Source organism: Bos mutus, chromosome 10 (assembly GCF_027580195.1).
Source record: "Bos mutus isolate GX-2022 chromosome 10, NWIPB_WYAK_1.1, whole genome shotgun sequence".
NCBI lineage: Eukaryota > Metazoa > Chordata > Mammalia > Artiodactyla > Bovidae > Bos > Bos mutus.
This window is the reverse complement of record NC_091626.1, coordinates 50494735-50513362: the sequence shown is the minus strand read 5'-3', so window position 1 is coordinate 50513362 and position 18628 is coordinate 50494735. Positions and strand designations below refer to the sequence as shown.

At 43.6% G+C, this 18628-nt stretch overlaps 1 protein-coding gene and 1 pseudogene across 1 annotated transcript; both read left to right on the top strand.

Moving 5' to 3' along the window:
- Positions 1-5735: 5735 nt before the first annotated feature.
- On the top strand, positions 5736-10349 carry BCL2L10 (BCL2 like 10). The gene is made up of 3 exons (XM_005900473.3): positions 5736-6170; positions 7894-8012; positions 9726-10349. The coding sequence occupies exons 1-3, from the start codon at positions 5736-5738 to the stop codon at positions 9796-9798; spliced, it is 627 nt and encodes a 208-aa protein (XP_005900535.2). The 3' UTR covers positions 9799-10349.
- LOC102279940 (T-complex protein 1 subunit delta pseudogene) lies at positions 9824-11412 on the top strand (annotated as a pseudogene).
- Positions 11413-18628: the final 7216 nt, after the last annotated feature.

Genomic DNA, 18628 nt, shown 5'->3' with positions numbered 1-18628 from the left:
ACCCATCAGTAGCCTCTTGAAAACTCCTGAGAAAATGAGAGTTTTAAAAGCCACACGTACAAAAAAGGAGTCAGTATTATTGTGAGAATAGTTTTGACTTTGGAGAGTCCCCTGGAAAGACTCCCAGGGTCATACTGACTTTGAAAGCAGCGTACCTGGGCACAGAGAGGCAGTGGGCAAGGCAAGAGACCAGCAGGGGCTGTCTCTTTGACAGTCTTTCCAAAGGAAGACCCTTGGGATTCTGGGGTAAGCCCAACTGCTGAGTTCAAAGATTAACTGGCACTGGGATTGGAGCTTCCCTCCAAGCCTGGGATTGCTGACTGAGCAGGCATTTGTAGATCTGCGTTCCCCACATGTGCCCACTGGCTCAACAGCAAGTTAAACACACAGACCCTAAGGCCCCTCCCTGGAGATCAGGATAAGGCAGGACTGAAGTGGGCTGGGAATTCTGATGAGGGGGCAAGCTGAGGAAGGGTCTCAGTGAATCTTCTTGTCTGTAGATCCTTTGGGAGCACGTGCTCTCTCACCAGTGAGAGGGGAGAATCAGGTCAGTCTTCAGAGCATCTGCCAACGCCTTTTTCTCTAACCAGGGCTTGGTGCTAGCTAGGCTGGCCTTCAGGACTGGTCAGTCTCCACGGTGCGTGGACTTACAGTAATTCTGGTGAAAGAAGTGAAATGAATATGTTTCTGTAGTTGCGAAAAGGATGCAGACCCTCCAGGGAGGAGATGGGATCAGAAATAATGTGCTGGTTGATTTAACCACATACATAAGAAAAACTCAGTGCAAATATGGTATGAACATTTATGCAAAGACTGTGACAACAAAAATTGCCTATCTTTGAACCCCAGGTTATCTGACCAACACACCACTGGGGAATGCTTAACATTTGCCTGGTTACTCATGTAAACCAGGAACCAGAAGTCGCTGTTTCCATCCCATCTGTGTTCCCCAGTAATAGGTGGCCTTCCCCTCCTAGGCGTGTACCTGAGGGAAATGAAAACATGTCCACACAGAAACTTGAGCACAAATGTTCAGAGCAGCTCAAAGTGGAGCAATTCAAAGGTTCAACTGCTGATGAATGGATAGCCAAAATGTGGTCTATCTATACAATGGGATATTTTTTAGCAATACAAAGGAATTAAGTACTGATTCAAGCTCCAACATGGATGAGCTTTGAAAACATAACAGGTAAAAGAAGCCGGGCACACAGGACCCCATAGTGAATGATTCCATTTACACGAAATGTGCCACTTTCATGATAGGCAGATCCATAGCGACAGAAAGTAGATCAGTGGTTACTGAGGAGATTGGATATCCTTTGAGATAATGAAATTACACAGTGGTGATGGTTGCACTACTGGGAATATACTACAACCCACTGAAATCTATACTTTAAAAGTGAATTTTGTGGTATTATGAATTATATCACAATAAAGCTGTTAAAATGTATATGAAAAAATAGTAGGTGGTCTCTAGCTACTTTCAGTATTTTAAAATCAAAACCAGAAACCATATAGGTTAGACTCACCAAAAATGTCACAAATTGCATTTGGGTTAGAAGTGGTGCTAGTGAGCCTGGTAACCTTAATCAATTCATATTAATAATATAAGCTCCTCTGTAAAGAGCTTTTAGTATGTGCCAAGCAGTATGCTAAAGCCTTTGTACATACCAACTCATGTAACCCTTGTAACAACCTATGATGCAGACAGTTCATCACATTCATTTCTTACATTAGGAAATTGAGGCCGGGAGAGCTGAAAAACTTTTTTCACAGTTGCACAGCTTCCAAGTGGCAGAGCGGGGATTATAGCCAAGTCTGACTGCAAACTGGATAAGAAGTTCTGTGTGGAGGTTATTTATTCATTTGTTTGATTCAGCTGATATTAACCAATGGCAGGGCCAGAAGATTTACTACTAACACCCAGGCTACTCCAAATCTAAGAAACAACTGTGCTTGCTGCTAAAATAAAAAGTTCAAAAATGTAAAATCATGACTCCCGTGAAAATAAAACATGAACCTATATCAAAACATTTAACTTAATAAGGGAACTCATAAGATGTCCCAACCAGCTCAGTTTGACAAGGTTTATATTCCCTTCTGGCAAAATTCATTTCTCACCACATCAGAATCGCTGGCACTTGCAGATCAGGCCCTCGAGAGGGAGTTCTGTTATGGCCACATCCTCTGTCTCTGCTGCATGGCCTCTTCATTCATGGGCATTCATAGAGCAGGCACCATGGCAGCTGTGTAAAGAAGCTCTCTGATAGCCACATAGCACAGAATTTTGTCTACTTGATTAGTGAGATCCTCTATAGTGGCCACCCTTTGGAGGCATTGACATGGGAGACAACTGTCTTCAATCTGCACCTGTTTAGAGGGGTTCACCCACATATCTGTGTCCAAGATTTCCTTGTCACCAGTCTTCAAGGTCCTGACCATTCAGCCAAACCAGCAGCAGCTGCCCAAGTATCAGTGTAGGTCTCTACTCTAGCCATCTCTCACCCCAGACTTAGGGTACAGTCATATATCCTGCTTCAATTTCTAACCAGTGGGAGGATTTTCCTTCACCACTGTCTTCACAAGCCCCCGGACCCTGAGCAGAGCTATAAGGCTCTAGCCATCCACTTTCATGTGGTACCAGCATATCATATACACCTATCTACAATATATCAATAACCTCAGATATGCAGATGACACCACCCTAACGGTAGAAAGCAAAGCGGAACTAAAGAGCCTCTTGATGAAGGTGAAAGAGAAGAGTGAAAAAGCTGGCTTGAAACTCAACATTCAAAAAACTAAGACCATGGCATCTGGTCCCATCACTTCATGGCAAATAGATGGGGAAAAAATGGAAACAATGACAGACTTAATTTTATTGTGCTCCAAAATCACTGTGGGCAGTGACTTCAACCATGAAATTAAAAGACACTTGCTCCTTGGAAAAAAAGCCACGACAAACCTAGGCAGTGTAGTAAAAAGCAGAGACATCACTTTGCTGACAAAGGTCTGTATAACCAAAGCTGTGGTGTTTCCACCACATGTAGTCATGTATAGATATGAGAGTTGGACCATAAAAAAGGCTGAGTGCTGAAGATTGATGCTTTCAAACTGTGGTGCTGGAGAAGACTCTTGAGAGTCCCTTGAACAGCAAGGAGATAAAACCAGTCAATCCCAAAGGAAATCAACCCTGCACATTCATTGGAAGGACTGATGCTGGAGCTGAAGCTCCAATATTTTGGGCACCTGATGTGAAGGCCTAACTCATTGGAAAAGACCCTGATGCTGGGAAAGATTGGGGGCAGAAGGACAAGGGGGTGACAGAGGATGAGATGGTTGGATGGCATCATCGACTCAGTGGACATGAGTTTGAGCAAACTCTGGGAGATTATGAAGGACAGTGAAGCCTGGTATGCTGCTGTTCATGAGGTCGGACATGACTGAGCAACTAAACAACAACACATCTACAATCCAGGCTTGAGTTCTTGTCCCTCAGTCAACTTGTCATAAGCAACTCCCTGGAGGCCATAGGCATGGAATGAGGGGGCAAAGCAACAGGAGTTGGTGTTGCAATGATCTGAGCCACCTACCTATACAATCCTACGTCAAGGACCTGAGTTCAGTCTCTTACATACCATTTCTATGATAGATTGCTACTGGGCATGCCTAACTTTATAACCAGATAGGTCCAACAGCATCCATATTATGATGAGATCTCAAACTTCATGATCACCTCATTCAGCTTCTACCAAGACTGAGTAGCAAGCCAGAACCTGCTTCTCAAAAGGAGAATGCTGCTGCTGCTGCTAAGTCGCTTCAGTCGTGTCCGACTGTGCGACCCCACAGACAGCAGCCCACCAGGCTCCCCCCGTCCCTGGGATTCTCCAGGCAAGAACACTGGAGTGGGTTGCCATTTCCTTCTCCAATGTGTGAAAGTGAAAAGTGAAAGTGAAGTCGCTCAGTCGTGTCTGACTCCTAGCGACCCCGTGGACTGCAGCCTACCAGGCTCCTCCGCCCATGGGATTTTCCAGGCAAGAGTACTGGAGTGGGGTGCCATTGTCTTCTCCCCAAAAGGAGAATAGTTACTGGCAAAAGAGGACATAGATTTGCTTTAAAATCCTACAGGTCTGCACTGCAATGCTACTGGTGCTCGTCAGAGATTCCATCCAGCTTCCCTGTTTGACACTTCAAGTATCATTGGATCTGTTGGATCATAAGACCCAAGTAGTACAGCAGCTTGTTGTTGCTGATTAGTCACCCCCGTGGACTGTAGCCCACCAGGTTCCTCTGTCCATGGGCTTTCCCCGGCAAGAATACTGCATTGGGTTGCCATTTCCGTCTCCAAGGTATCTTCCCAACCCAGGGACTGAACTCACATCTCCTGCATTGCAGGCAGATCCTTTACCACTGTACCACCTGGGAAATCAGCTCGTGCTGCAGCCTGAACAGCTGCAGAGCCTTCTCTTGTTTTACTCCTAAGTCCACCAGCCTGTAGATGTGTTGAGGTTGCATACTCAGATGTGTATGTTCCCTCCAAAGTGACCTACCAAGTTCGTGCCTCTTTCTTTTTGTAGGTGATACAAGTTACAGCTATTCATCTTTCACCCTGGTGGGGATATTTCAAACTGCTCCAGACCAATGAACCCTCTCAAATTTCACAGCTGATACCAATTCTGTGTCTGCCTGAGTCCATTCAGGAGAAAGAAGCCATGGAGTAACATGAACAGAGAAAGATTAAGTATAAGAAGTACATTAACTATAATAGGGGAGTGGAGTAATGAGGGATTGGCTAGTAAAAAGTGGAGAATTTTAAGTAATATAAGGATGTAGCTATAAGAAACAGCCAAAAGCTGAATAATTCTATTATAGCCACAGTTTAACTGTGCTGGGATTGGCCGTTTCTTTGTCCCATCACTTAGACTGTAGGGTCCTTAAGACCACATGCCTTGTTCTCCATTGTATCTCCAGTGCTAAGGGGGAGACCTAGCACCCCAAAGGCTAGGAGTAAATGAGTGAATGAATGAATGCACGAAAGTAGATAATATTGGTACTCTAGTAGCAACATGCAGGAGAATTATCCTGTTTCCTGTCCCGTATGGCCAGACTCCAACACACACCTGGATGCTTCCATCCAATCGGAGAAAATGCTGATAATACTTTCAAGGGAGTCACCAGTGGAGGGCTGTGTGTAGCCTTTGTCAACCTCTCCTAGTATGAAAGAAAGTGTTGGTGGCTCACTCATGTTCGGCTCATGAACTATAGCCCCCTAGGCTCCTCTGTCCATGGAATTCTTCAGGCAAGAATACTGGAGTGGGTAGTCATTCCCTTCTCCAGGGTACCTTCCCCACCTAGGGATCAAACCCTGGTCTCCTGGATCGCAGGCAGATTCTTCACCATCTGAGCCACCAGGGAACCTCTCCTAAAGGAGAGACAAGTCTAGCCCAGCTGCCCAGACTGTCCCCTCCGGGTTCTTAGTCCCCAAGCCGAAAGCTAAAAACAATAACCCCCAAAGAGTCTCACTCTGGCCCTGACTTCTATGTGAATCCATGCACACCACGGGGCCTCCGCTGTTCGGACCGGAACAAGTGTAGATGGGATTCCCATCAAAGGCGCCTCTCCAGACCCGGGAAAGCAACTGCCTGGGGGCGGGCTGAGCCGAGCCAATGCGAGAAGGGGCGGGGCGTCGGCAGGCCCAGAAAACAGGCCGGGGTCGGACCCCCGGTAGAGGCGGAGCCATGGTGGACCCGTTTAGGGAGCGCACCGCCCGGCTGCTGATGGACTACCTGGAGTTCTGCGCCCGGGAGCCCGGCACTCCAGCTCCTGCGCCGTCCACGCCTGAGGCTGCCGTGCTGCGCCACGTGGCCGCACGTATCCAGGAAGCAAATCGAAACGTCTTGCCCCTATACCGCCGCTGCCGCAGGCACCGCGTCGAGCTGGTGGCCAGGATGGCGCAGAGGCTACTCGACGAAGACCCTGGCCCCAGCTGGGGCCGCGTGGCCTCACTCGTGACCTTTGCGGGGTCGCTGCTGGAGAGGCCACCGCAGACGACCCGACGGCAGGAGAAGAGAGACGACGACGGCGTTAGCAGGGACTGTCGGCTCCTGGTGGCCCTTCTGTGTGCTCAGTTCTGCGAAAGGCACCGCGCCTGGCTGATGGCTAACGGCGGCTGGGTGAGCGCGAAGGACGCGGGGCTGGTGGGCAGCCTGGGACGCGCCCACGCTGCCGGCTAGCAGAGGGACTCCAAGACGCCAGTCCTGTAGGGCATTCGTTTCAGCAGGACTGGGAAGTTTGGGGTGAAGTCTGACTTTCTGTACTGGTAGAGTCAGTTACCGAAACAGGCCTAGCTAGACAGCTCGCATACTAAACCATTCTGAAAAAGCATCAGGCCCTTCCCTTGACCACCTTCCGGTTTTAGGGTGTGCTCGTGTTAGGTCTGATGCTTTGTTTAGTTAAGTAGATCCCATAGTGATGAAGTCCGCAATGGGGTGACCTGGGCCAGATGGATTCTTTATACAGAACTTTTAGATGCAGCTTTGTTTATGGAGCCCACAGCTCTGCAGGTCAGAGCACCCCAGCCTAAAACATGAGAATGAAAAAGCAGCCCCTGGTCCGTCCCCACATCTCTCAGGAAGCACTAAGGCGGAGGTGTCTGGGGGGTGGGGTGTGCACGTGCGCCCTGTGGTGGTGCTGACCTGAGGTTCCTTAACTTCTAATTTACTGCACTTAGCCTTCAATTGTGAGATCGCCTGTCGCCCTGGCTCTCAGCTGTAAGTCATTGATCACTGTGGTCTAGGCTGGAGCAGGAGTTTCACTGCTGCTCCATAACGAAGCCGATGATCAAGCAGAATCTGGCCAGCCTGCAGTAAGAGGGTAGAATGCCCTGCTGGGTTCTGAGCGAGACCCCTGCTTCTTTCTTCTCTTCCTTACTGGACTTGAAGCAATGACTGTAGTGACCCAAGTTACAGAAGAAATGCAGCCAAATTATTAAAACCAGCAATTAAAAACATGATCTAAAAAGCAATTGAAACATAATCGAAAAATAATCTAGGGAAGACACTGCACTGTTTGCAATTTCCTGACAGACCTGTATCGATGAATTGGGTTCCTTTTGTGGAGGAAGGATAGTATTGAGTCAGAACCTTGACCTTATACGAACAGTTTAAGGTGTTAGCATTAATGGCATCCTTTTGAGGGGGTGGGGGCGTAGGTCTTCAAACTCTCCAGGCCTGTGAATTATCAGAAACTCACCTGAGCCATTAGTCTTAACAAGGCATTTGGCCCCCAAGGGCCTTCCACACGAAAGAGGAAGTTGATGGGGAGGTGGTGTTTTTTTTTTTTCCTCAACTTTTGGCTAATCACCATTGAGTAAGAAACAATCTTTTAATATCAAAATGCAGAAACTCTCCAATTGGGTAAAGAAGACGTGCCCACATCTCTCTCAGCTGCAGTTAAAATGCCACAGTCTGGATTTCAGGTCCCTTCCTGCCCATTTTTCTGAATGGAACTACTTGCTTTATTGTCTCAGGAGATACCTTTCAAGTTAGTAATTTGTCATTTTCCCAGATAGCATCTGTTTTGTGATCAGGAAAAAACAGGCTATAGTATTCTACTTTCTTCTTGGGTTTTGAAAGAAGTGAGTGAAAAGATGAGGATTGCTGCTCTAAGTGACAAAATCACGTCCTCTACGTTCTTCTACCTCCTGTGTTAGACAACTTCTTACAAACCCTAACTGAAAGATTCCTAATTACAAGTAACCTACTGGTCAGGACTTTTTTTTAACTTTTTAAATCCAGGAATTGTCTTAGTGCTTCGTCGAGAAGCACTGTGTGTTTAATTGAGTACAGGTTTTGAGTATTATGAAACAATCTAATTCTCTTCTCCCTCCCCTTTTAGGATGGATTTTGTCTCTTCTTCAGCCACTCATTCCAGCCATCTTGGGAAAGACAGCTGGTCTGGTTTTTCCTCTCATACTGGACAGCAATAATCATAATCTACTTCTGGATAAAATTATCGTGAGTTCTAAAATTCTTATTTCTACCTGCCTAACTCTGAGCAACCAAGCAAAATTGAAATGTGAAAGACCAAATCAGAGTAAACCACCTTCTGAGACATTTTTATCTGCATTCATGTAAGGTCGCAAAGAGTCGGACACGACTGAGCGACTGATCTGATCTGATGTAAGGAGTCCTACAGTGTTTCAGCCAGCGTTTTAACTCCTGACAACCCAATATATTGGGACAAAGGCACAAGTGGCTCTTTTTAAAATGGGGGACACAGGGGTCAAAAGGCTTATTGCTCCAAAGAATTACAGAAGAAACTGCTTACCATTAACTACGAAATATGGTGCTATTTGCTACATTTGGATAAGAGTGGATATGCGTCTCTCATCTATCCATGATTTCATGTGCTACTGCTGAGTGATTTATCAAGGCAGTGTGTCTGGGGTGTAAAATGATACCACAAGTTCCCTGAGTCACAGTCTGACAAAGAATGTAATAGTAAATCTTTTTAAAGGAATCCTTTCTAAATTCTTCTTGGTTTCTAGAGTTAATGTATTGAAATTTATTAAATTTTATTTTTTATTTCAATAAATTTTTAAATCGTAAGTTTTAATAAATTTATGCATCTTTTTCAAAAATGTAGTTGGTGTTGCTTGGGATTCAATAAGCCTTTATTCTTAGCAGTAACTTGACAGTTTCCTTTTATTGTCTCTTTAAATATAGCACAGACAATCATTTTAAACATTTAATCAATACACAAGTGCTTAGCAAGTCCTTATCTTTCACCTTCCATTCTGAATTCAGTTCATCAGTTGAAGTTGATGGAAAGAGAAAACTTGAAGCCTCTTAGATACTGTACCTGAGGCCTGTGAATTTAGAAGACAAAAGATAGAAAACAGGAGGAAAACATACATATTTTATTTGTTGCTGTTTTTTACAGGGGACTTATAGAAAACAAGTGAAAAAGAAACATACTTGGGCTTTGTATACCGTTTTAGCAGAGAATGGAAAATTGTGGAGATATGACTAAACAAGGGATTCCCAGGTGGCTCAGTGGTAGAGAATCTACCTGCCAATGCAGGAAATGCAGGAGATGATGGTTTAATCCCTGTTTGGGGAAGATCCCCTGGAGTAGAAAATGGCAGCCTGCTCCAGTATTCTCACCTAGAAAATTCCATGGACAGAGGAGTGAGTCCATGGGGTCTCAAAAGAGTCCAACACGACTGAGCCACACAAGCATGACTAAACAAAGGGAAGGGGTTGGGCTATCAGGGGTCGTTTTGCATTGGCCAGAAAGTTTGTTTGGGTTTTTCTGTAACATCTTATGAAAAAACCCAAACGCACTTTTTGGCCAACACAATATATTGTGAGACAGTGACTAGGAAATAAATGGGGGAAGCAAATGGAAGATGAGGATTATTTTAGTAAAATTAATGCAGATTCATCTTGGTATTAACTCCCATTGCCAGTAATAGAAGTGTTCTCCCCTTCCTGGTACAAAAAGGCACCTTTCTCACAGGAAATTTATGCCCTCCTTTTAGGCAGGACGAGGGAGAATAGAGAGCCCTTCCTATATATGCTATTTCTCAGTTTTCTTCAGCTCAAATTAATCAGTATGTCAAAGTGGCATATTTGGGGGTAACATATTCTGATCTGTTTCAGTGGTTAACTGTGAGCATAGTTATCCTGCTGCCCACTGGAATCTGTGTCCATATGTCCTTTTAGAGCCAACATGGACCCAGCCAAGCTTGTCAGCAGCCAGGGGAATAACATCTGTGTGGATAAAAAGCCAGCCTAGATCTGCTTCAGCGATGTCTTCATAGATGAAGCTGTTGCTGATGCTGTTAGAACAAGACTTCGACCAAAAGGAATGGATAAAATGGTTCAAGATGGGAGAGGTAATGAGACCATTACAAACGGTGCTTCCATTCTGAAACAAACACGAATGTTATATCCAGCCACCAGAATGCTGGGAGCTACGGCTCAAGAGAACCAGGGAAGTGGCGCCACATCAGCGGTCGTTGTTTCTGGCTCACACTCTCTCTCCAATTGCTAAAACAACTTTTTTCAGAAATGGATTTATTATTTCTGAGTCATCCTTGAAGGATTTGGAAAAGGGTATTAAAGTCTTGACGTGCCTTGACCTGTGGAACCAAGTGACAGAGGAAAGTTGTTAACAGTGCAACTGCTTCGTTGAACTCAACCATTGTCTCTCAGTATCAAGTGTAAATGCAGGGAGGAGAGCGACAGACCCACCACAGCTGCTGGCGTAGATCTTAGAGATGTCAGAAGCGCTAAGAAACCTGCTAATCCCCTCGAGGGTGTAATGCTAAGTGAAATAAATCAGACAGAAAGACAAATATCGTGTGATCTCTCTTACAGATGGAATCTAAAAAATAATAAAGAACCAAGCTTATAGATAGAATAAGTTGGTGGTTGCCAGAGGTAGGGGGTGGAGGGTGAGAGAAATAGGTAAACTGTCATTTTAAAAAAGAGGCGGGGGCGGGGGGAAAACTTGCTGGGACTGTTCATTGTGAGTTGGTGCAAGGGCCGGTTCTCAACCAAAATGTGGCCAATTCTGACATAAGCAGAATTGAAAAGCCTAAGATTGGGCTTAAAAGCAAATCAGGATAATCAGTGTCTGTTGTGCCCAGATGGACCAAGCCCTGAGGGAAGACAGTCTATGTTCTAAGTGAAGCAAATTTTAAAGATGGTTAGAAGTCTCTTCTTAAGACATGATCGTAGTGATCTTAAATTAAGTTTCCTGATCAAAATGAACATTGCAGTAGTTAAGGATATTGAAAGAAACTGGAACCAAGCCACTTGCTCATACTGACCAACTTACTGCTGACATGCTGGGTTTGGGTGAGTGAGCCGAGGGGATCAGTTTACATGATCCTGGCAAACTGCTCCAGGTTACAGGCTGTATAAGCCTAGGAAAAGGTTCCGGTTGTGGTTCCTGGTCCTAACAAACCAGTGCTTGAAGAAGCTGAGCCCTTGATTCATGATGCCCTATGTGTGATTCGTTTTTGAGTGAAGCAGAGAGTTCTTCTTGCAGGAGGGCGTGCTCCAGAAATAGTGGGCCCCATGGTTAACTGGATATGCATGAACGTTGAGTGGTATGAGATCCTACTGCGTTTGTGCCTTTACAGATGTTGAGGCGGTCATTTCATCTACGCTAGCTAAAACTGCTGGGCTGAATCCCATCCCTACAGTAACAGAACAAAAAACAAGCGGAAAATCTGGTGTGCCCAAGGAGAAAACGGTAGGCATTAGTGTCCAAAAGGGTGGTATTTCCAGGGCTTTGGAGGAACTGATGGTTCAGCCTTTGTTGGCTTCAGTCAGTGTACTGATACTAGCAACTGAAACTGTCTGGAGCATCCTGCACCTTGATGATGTAAATGCTCAGTGATCTGGATGGTGCTGGCTGGCCCCGTCACGGCCACTGACAGTGTGGCTGGAGTGGACCGCTGCCTTGGTGTCCCTTCTTGTTTGTGAGATTGTTTCCTCTTTACATTCCTGGGCTTGGTCTTCCACTTGGCATTTGCTTGAAATTGTCTTGACACAATGAAAATATTAACTATTTGGTTATAAAATTAAAAAACTGCAGTGTCCCCCCAGGCCTTCCTGGCCATTACTTTACTTGCATTTTACAAACAATTGGACCTGCTTTGTTGCCTCATCTTATGAGCCTTTTCTCTTCAGAACATGCAGTTCTGCTTTCTGTTCTGACTTGTTCAGTATGGCAGGATAAGCTGATTTAACTTTCCATTGCCTTGTGTTTTAGGGTGTTTCTCCCTTTATGGGCTATTGGAAACAATATTGCATGGATTTTGTATATGTGCATAGCCCTGCATTATTATGTCTACAGAAAATAATTCTAGAAAAAGATTGAGTCACAGTTGATGTGTATTAAAATTTAGCTGCTGCCAAATTACTTTTCAAAAGAGGTTCTACCAATCCAAACTTACACCAGGTCAGGGAATGCTTAGCTCTTCACACTCTTGCCAGTGTTAAATCATCCTAAGCTTTTGCCTGTATAGCTTGTGGTATTTGTCACCTTTAGGAAAGTCATTCTTGTCCCAGGACTACAAAGAAAGTATTTTATGTCCTTGGTCATTGATCCATTCTGGAATCCTTTTTAATGTAGTATGTAATAGGGAAGAACAAATCTGACTCCATGCTTGATCTGTTCCTTTTACTAACATTTGTGCTTTGTTGCCAATGCTTAGTCATGCTGCCTCTGCACTTCTTGTAAAAGGGTGTTGCCTACTGTCTGAAATATACAGGATAGCCTATTCTCAGGGCTCTGACTTTTAAGAGTCTATTCATATATAGATAAAAAGTTGCAAGACAGAGAATAATATCTATCTTGTTGGAGGTTTACAGGACCATCATGACCTGACCTATGTGGGAAGCTGCAAGAAGAAAGGCTTCCCACACCAAGAAGTTTGCAACAACTAACCTAGCCCCTCCCTCACCTTGCCTTCAAAAGTGCTTTGATGAAACTCTGAGAAGTTCCAGGCTTGAGGATAGGAGCCACCTGTCTCCTTGTAGAGCTCTGCAATAAGTCTTTCTGTGCTCCACACGCTGTCATTTCGATTTGTCTGGCTTCACTGTGTGTGGGGCACTTGAACTTGCATTTGGTAGCAGCATGAAGTAGGACATAGTCCTTCCAAAAGAAGAGTTGGGGTAGTATTTCAGCCTTGTTTATAGATGGTCCATTTTTTCCTAGCTAATTTGAATGTATTATCTAGTTTGTAGACTTATCTTTTTCTTTACTAACAGCGCTGTCTCAATTACTATGTGTTTATAGCATATTTGAACATCTGGTTTTATAGTTTAATCTCCTCCACCATTCTTCTTTAAAAAAAAATCTTTGGCTATTTTTGTGAATTAAGATAAATTCTAAAAACCAGTTAATAAAGAATCCACTAAGACTTCTTTTTAGGATTTTGAATAGAATGGGATTAGATTATAAATCAATTTGGAAATAAGTAATATGTTTACAATATTGCATTTTCCCTTCTAAGAATATGAACTTCTGTTCCATTTATTTAGGTCTTTTACAGTTTTCTTCACATAGGTCCTGTGTTCTTGCCAGACGTATTCCAGCTCTTTGACTTACGTCACCATTGGGAATAGAATCTGGAGAGAATGTTTTGCCTTCCCACAGAGAAGAGGTCACAGAACAGAGGTCAGAGATTGGGGGCGGGATGGAGTGTGGAGAAATAGTTTTGATGACATGACTGAAATCTCATAATTTGAGTGTGCCTAAAGCTACTTGGGACTTGATAAATTTCCTTTTTGGCTTAAACTGATTTTTTTCTAATTTTTTTAACTTTTTATTTCTTTTTGGAGTTTACTTGATAAACAATGTTGTGTTAGTTTCAGATGTACAGCAAAGTGATTCAGCTAGCATAAATATGTGTCTATTCTTCAAATTCTTTTCCCATCTAGCTTATTAAATATTATTGAGCAGAGTTCCTTATTATTGAGCAGTAGGTCCTTATTGTTTATTGATTTTATATATAGTAATATGTGTATGTTAATCACAAACTCCCTAACTATCCTTCCCATCCCCCTACCCCCCACGCCCCACACCCTCACCCATTCCCCTCCGGTAACCAAAAGCTTGTTCTCTAAGACTGTGAATCTGTTTCTGTTTTGTAAATTCATTTGTGTCATTTTTTAGATTCCCCATATAAGCGACATTACATATTTGTCTTTGTCTGACTTCACTCAGTATGACAATCTGTAGGTCCGTCACTGTTGCTGCAGATGGCATTGTTTCATTCTTTTTTTAAAGATTTTTTAAAAAGTGAATCCTTTTTAAAGTATTTATTGAATTTGTTACAATATTGCTTCTGTTTTATGTTTTAGTTTTTTGGCCTCAAGGCGTATGGGGTCTTAGCTCCCTGACTAGGGATTGAACTTTCACCTCCTGCATTTGAAGGCAACGTCGTAACCACTGGACCACCAGAGAAGTCACTATTCCGTTCTTTCTAATGGCTGAGTAATATTCCGTGGAATACACGTGCCACATAGTCCACCCATTCTTCTGTCAGTGGACGTGTAGGGTGCTTCCATGTTTGGGCTATTTTAAACAGTGCTGCAGTGAACACTGGGGTGCATGTGTCCTTTCAGATCATGTTTTTCTCCAGATGTGTGCCCATGAATGGGATTGCAGAATCGTACAGCAACTGTTTTTAGTTTTTTAAGCATAATTTTTTAGAATTTATTTTTAATTGGAGGAAAATTGCTTTACAGTGTTGTGTTGATTTCTGCCATACAACAGCATGAATCAGCCATAAATATACATATATCCCCTCTTTCTCAACCTGCACCCCCACCAGCTCCACAGCCCACCCTGCTAAGTCATCACAGAGCACTGGGCTGAGCTCCCTGTGTTGTACAGCAGCTTCCCACTAGCTAGCTATTTTACACACGGTAATGTATATGTTTCAGTACTACTCACTCAGTCTGTCCCACCCTTCCCTTAGCCAGCAGTGTTCACAAGTCCATTCTCTACATCTGCTTCCTATTCCTGACTCGCAAATAGGCTCATCAGTACCATTTTTCTAGATTCCATCAGTCAGTTCAGTTCAGTCACTCAGTCATGTCCAACTCTTTGCAACCCCTTGAATCCCAGCACGCCAGGCCTCCCTGTCCATCACCAACTCCCAGAGATCACTCAGAATCACCTCCATCGAGTCAGTGATGCCATCAGCCATCTCATCCTCTGTTGTCCCCTTCTCCTCCTGCCCCCAATCCCTCCCAGCATCAGGGTCTTTTCCAATGAGTCAACTCTTCGCATGAGGTGACCAAAGTACTGAAGTTTCAGCTTTAGCATCATTCTTTCCAAAGAAATCCCAGGGCTGATCTCCTTCAGAATGGACTGGTTGGATCTCCTTGCAGTCCATGGGACTCTCAAGAGTCTTCTCCAACACCACACTTCAAAAGCATCAATTCTTTGGCACTCAGCTTTCTTCACAGTCCAACTCTTACATCCATACATGACCACTGGAAAAACCATAGCCTTGACTAGACGGACCTTTGTTGGCAAAGTAATGTCTCTGCTTTTCAATATGCTATCTAGGTTGGTCATAACTTTCCTTCCAAGGAGTAAGCATCTTTTAATTTCATGGCTGCAATCACCATCTGCAGTGATTTGGATCCCAGAAAAATAAAGTCTGACACTGTTTCCCCATCTATTTCCCATGAAGTGATGGGACCAGATGCCATGATCTTCATTTTCTGAATATTGAGCTTTAAGCCAACTTTTTTACTCTCCTCTTTCACTTTCATCAAGAGGCTTTTTAGTTCCTCTTCACTTTCTGCCATAAGGGTGGTGTCATCTGCATATCTGAGGTTATTGGTATTTCTCCTGGCAGTCTTGATTCCAGCTTGTGCTTCTTCCAGCTCAGCGTTTCTCATGATGTACTCTGCGTAGAAGTTAAATAAGCAGGGTGACAATATACAGCCTTGACGTACTCCTTTTCCTATTTCAAACCAGTCTGTTGTTCCATGTCCAGTTCTAACTGTTGCTTCCTGACCTGCATACAAATTTCTCAAGAGGCAGGTCAGATGGTCTGGTATTCCCACCTCTTTCAGAATTTTCCACAGTTTATTGTGATCCACACAGTCAAAGGCTTTGGCATAGTCAATAAAGCAGAAATAGGTGTTTTTCTGGAACTCTCTTGCTTTTTCCATGATCCAGCAGACGTTGGCAATTTGGTCTCTGGTTCCTCTGCCTTTTCTAAAACCAGCTTGAACATCTGGAAGTTCACAGTTCACGTATTGCTGAAGCCTGGCTTGGAGAATTTTGAGCATTACTTTACTAGTAATTTGTGTCCATTGAGTCACTGATGCCATCCAACCATCTCATCCTCTGTCATCCCCTTCTCCTCCTGCCTTCAATCCTTCCCAGCATCAGCATCTTTTCAAATGAGTCAGCCCTTCGCATCAGGTAGCCAAAGTATTGGAGCTTCAGATTCAGCATCAGTCCTTCCAGTGAACATTCAGGACTGATTTCCTTTAGGATGGACTGGTTGGATCTTCTTGCAGTTCAAGGGACTCTCAAGAGTCTTCTCCAACACCACAGTTCAAAAGCATCAATGCTTTGGTGCTCAGCCTTCTGTATAGTCCAATTCTCACATCCATACATGACCATTGGAAAAACCATAGCCTTGACTAGATGGACCTTTGTTGGCAAAGTAATGTCTCTGCTTTTTAATATGCTATCTGCTACTGCTGCTAAGGTGCTTCAGTCGTGTCCGACTCTGTGCGACCCCATAGACGGCAGCCCACCAGGCTCTGCCCTCCCTGGGATTCTCCAGGCAAGAACATTGGAGTGTGTTGCCATTTCCTTCTCCAATGCGTGAAAAGTGAAAGTGAAGTCGCTCAGTGGTGTCCGACTCTATGCGACCCCATGGACTGCAGGCCACCAGGCTCCTCTGTCCATAGGATTTTCCAGGCAAGAATACTGGAGTGGGTTGCCATTGCCTTCTCCAATATGCTATCTAGGTTGGTCATAACTTTCCTTCCAAGGAGCAAGCGTCTTTTAATTTCATGACTGCAGTTACCATCTGCAGTGATTTTGGAGCCAAAAATAAATAAATAAATTCAGCCACTGTGTTGACTGTTTCCCCATCTATTTGCCATGAAGTGATGGAACCAGATGCCATGATCTTAGTTTTCTGAATGTTGAACTTTAAGCCAACTTTTTCATTCTCCTGTTTCACTATTATCAAGAGACTCTTTAGTTCTTCACTTTCTGCCATAAGGGTGGTGTCATCTGCATATCTGACATTATTGATATTTCTCCTGGCAATCTTGATTCCAGGTTGTGCTTCTTCCAGCGCATCATTTCTCATTATGTACTCTGCATATAAGTTAAATAAGGAAGGTGACAATATACAGCCTTGAGGTACTCCTTTTCCTATTTGGAACCAGTCTGTTGTTCCATGTCCAGTTCTAACTGTTGCTTCCTGACCTGCATACAGATTTCTCAAGAAGCAGGTTAGGTGGTCTGGTATGCCCATCTCTTTCAGAATTTTCCACAGTTTATTGTGATCCACATAGTCAAAGACTTTGGCATAGTCAATAAAGCAGAAATAGATGTTTTTCTGGAACTCGCTTGCTTTTTTCGATGATCCAGCAGATGTTGGCAATTTGATCTCTGGTTCCTCTGCCTTTTTCTAAAACCAGCTTGAACATCTGTAGTTCACGGTTCATGTATTGCTGAAGCCTGGCTTGGAGAATTTTAAGCATTACTTTACTAGCGTGTGAGATGAGTGCAATTGTGTGGTAGTTTGAGCATTCTTTGGCATTGCCTTTCTTTGGGATTGGAATGAAAACTGACCTTTTCCAGTCCTGTGGCCACTGCCGAGTTTTCCAAGTTTGCTGGCCTATTGAGTGCAGCAGTTTCACAGCATCATCTTCCAGGATTTGTAATAGCTCAACTGGAATTCCATCACCTCCACTAGCTTTGTTCGTAGTGATGCTTTCTAAGGCCCACTTGACTTCACATTCCAGGATGTCTGGCTCTAGGTGAGTGATCACACCATCATGATTATCTTGGTCATGAAGATCTTTTTTGTACAGTTCTTCTGTGTACCACCTCTTCTTAATATCTTCTGCTTCTGTTAGGTCCATATCATTTCTGTCCTTTATCGAGCCCATCTTTGCCTGAAATGTTCCCTTGGTATCTCTAATTTTCTTGAAGAGATCTCTAGTCTTTCCCATTCTGTTGTTTTCCTCTTTTTCTTTGCATTGATCACTGAGGAAGGCTTTCTTATCTCTTCTTGCTAGTCTTTGGAACTCTGCATTCAGATGCTTATATCTTTCCTTTTCTCCTTTGCTTTTCGCTTCTCTCCTTTTCACAGCTATTTGTAAGGCCTCCTCAGACAGCCATTTTGCTTTTTTGCATTTCTTTTCCATGAGAACGGTCTTGATCCCTGTCTCCTGTACAATGTCACAAACCTCCGTCCATAGTTCATCAGGCACTCTGTCTATCAGATCTAGTCCCTTAGATCTATTTCTCACTTCCACTGTATAGTCATGAGGGATTTGATTTAGGTCATACCTGAATGGTCTAGTGGTTTTTCTCCACTTTCTTCAACTTAAGTCTGAATTTGGCATAAGGAGTTCATGATCTGAGCCACAATCAGCTCCCAGTCTTGTTTTTGCTGACTGTATAGAGCTTCTCCATCTTTGGCTGCAAGAATATAATCAATCTGATTTCGGTGTTGACCATGTGGTGATGTCCATGTGTAGAGTCTTCTCTTGTGTTTTTGGAAGAGGGTGTTTGCTATGACCAGTGCATTCTCTTGGCAGAACTCTATTCGCTTTTGCCCTGCTTCATTCTATACTCCAAAGCCAAATTTGCCTGTTACTCCAGGTGTTTCTTGACTTCCTACTTTTGCATTCCAGTCCCCTATAATGAAAAGGACATCTTTTTTGGGTGTTAGTTCTAGAGATATAATTGGAATATAACATCAGTTTTAGGTGTACAACATAGTGATTACATATATATTAATATGTGTATAATATATATAATGCAAAATGATTATCACAATAAGTTAACTTCCATCACCTCATAAAGTTAACAGATTTTTTCCTATGAT

Coding starts and splice junctions, on each gene's coding strand:
- BCL2L10 (XM_005900473.3), top strand. CDS start 5,736: ATGGTGGACCCGTTTAGGGAGCGCACCGCCCGGCTGCTGATGGACTAC. Junction 6,171..7,893: donor TGATGGCTAACGGCGGCTGG/GTGAGCGCGAAG, acceptor CTCCCCTTTTAG/GATGGATTTTGTCTCTTCTT. Junction 8,013..9,725: donor TACTTCTGGATAAAATTATC/GTGAGTTCTAAA, acceptor ATGTCCTTTTAG/AGCCAACATGGACCCAGCCA.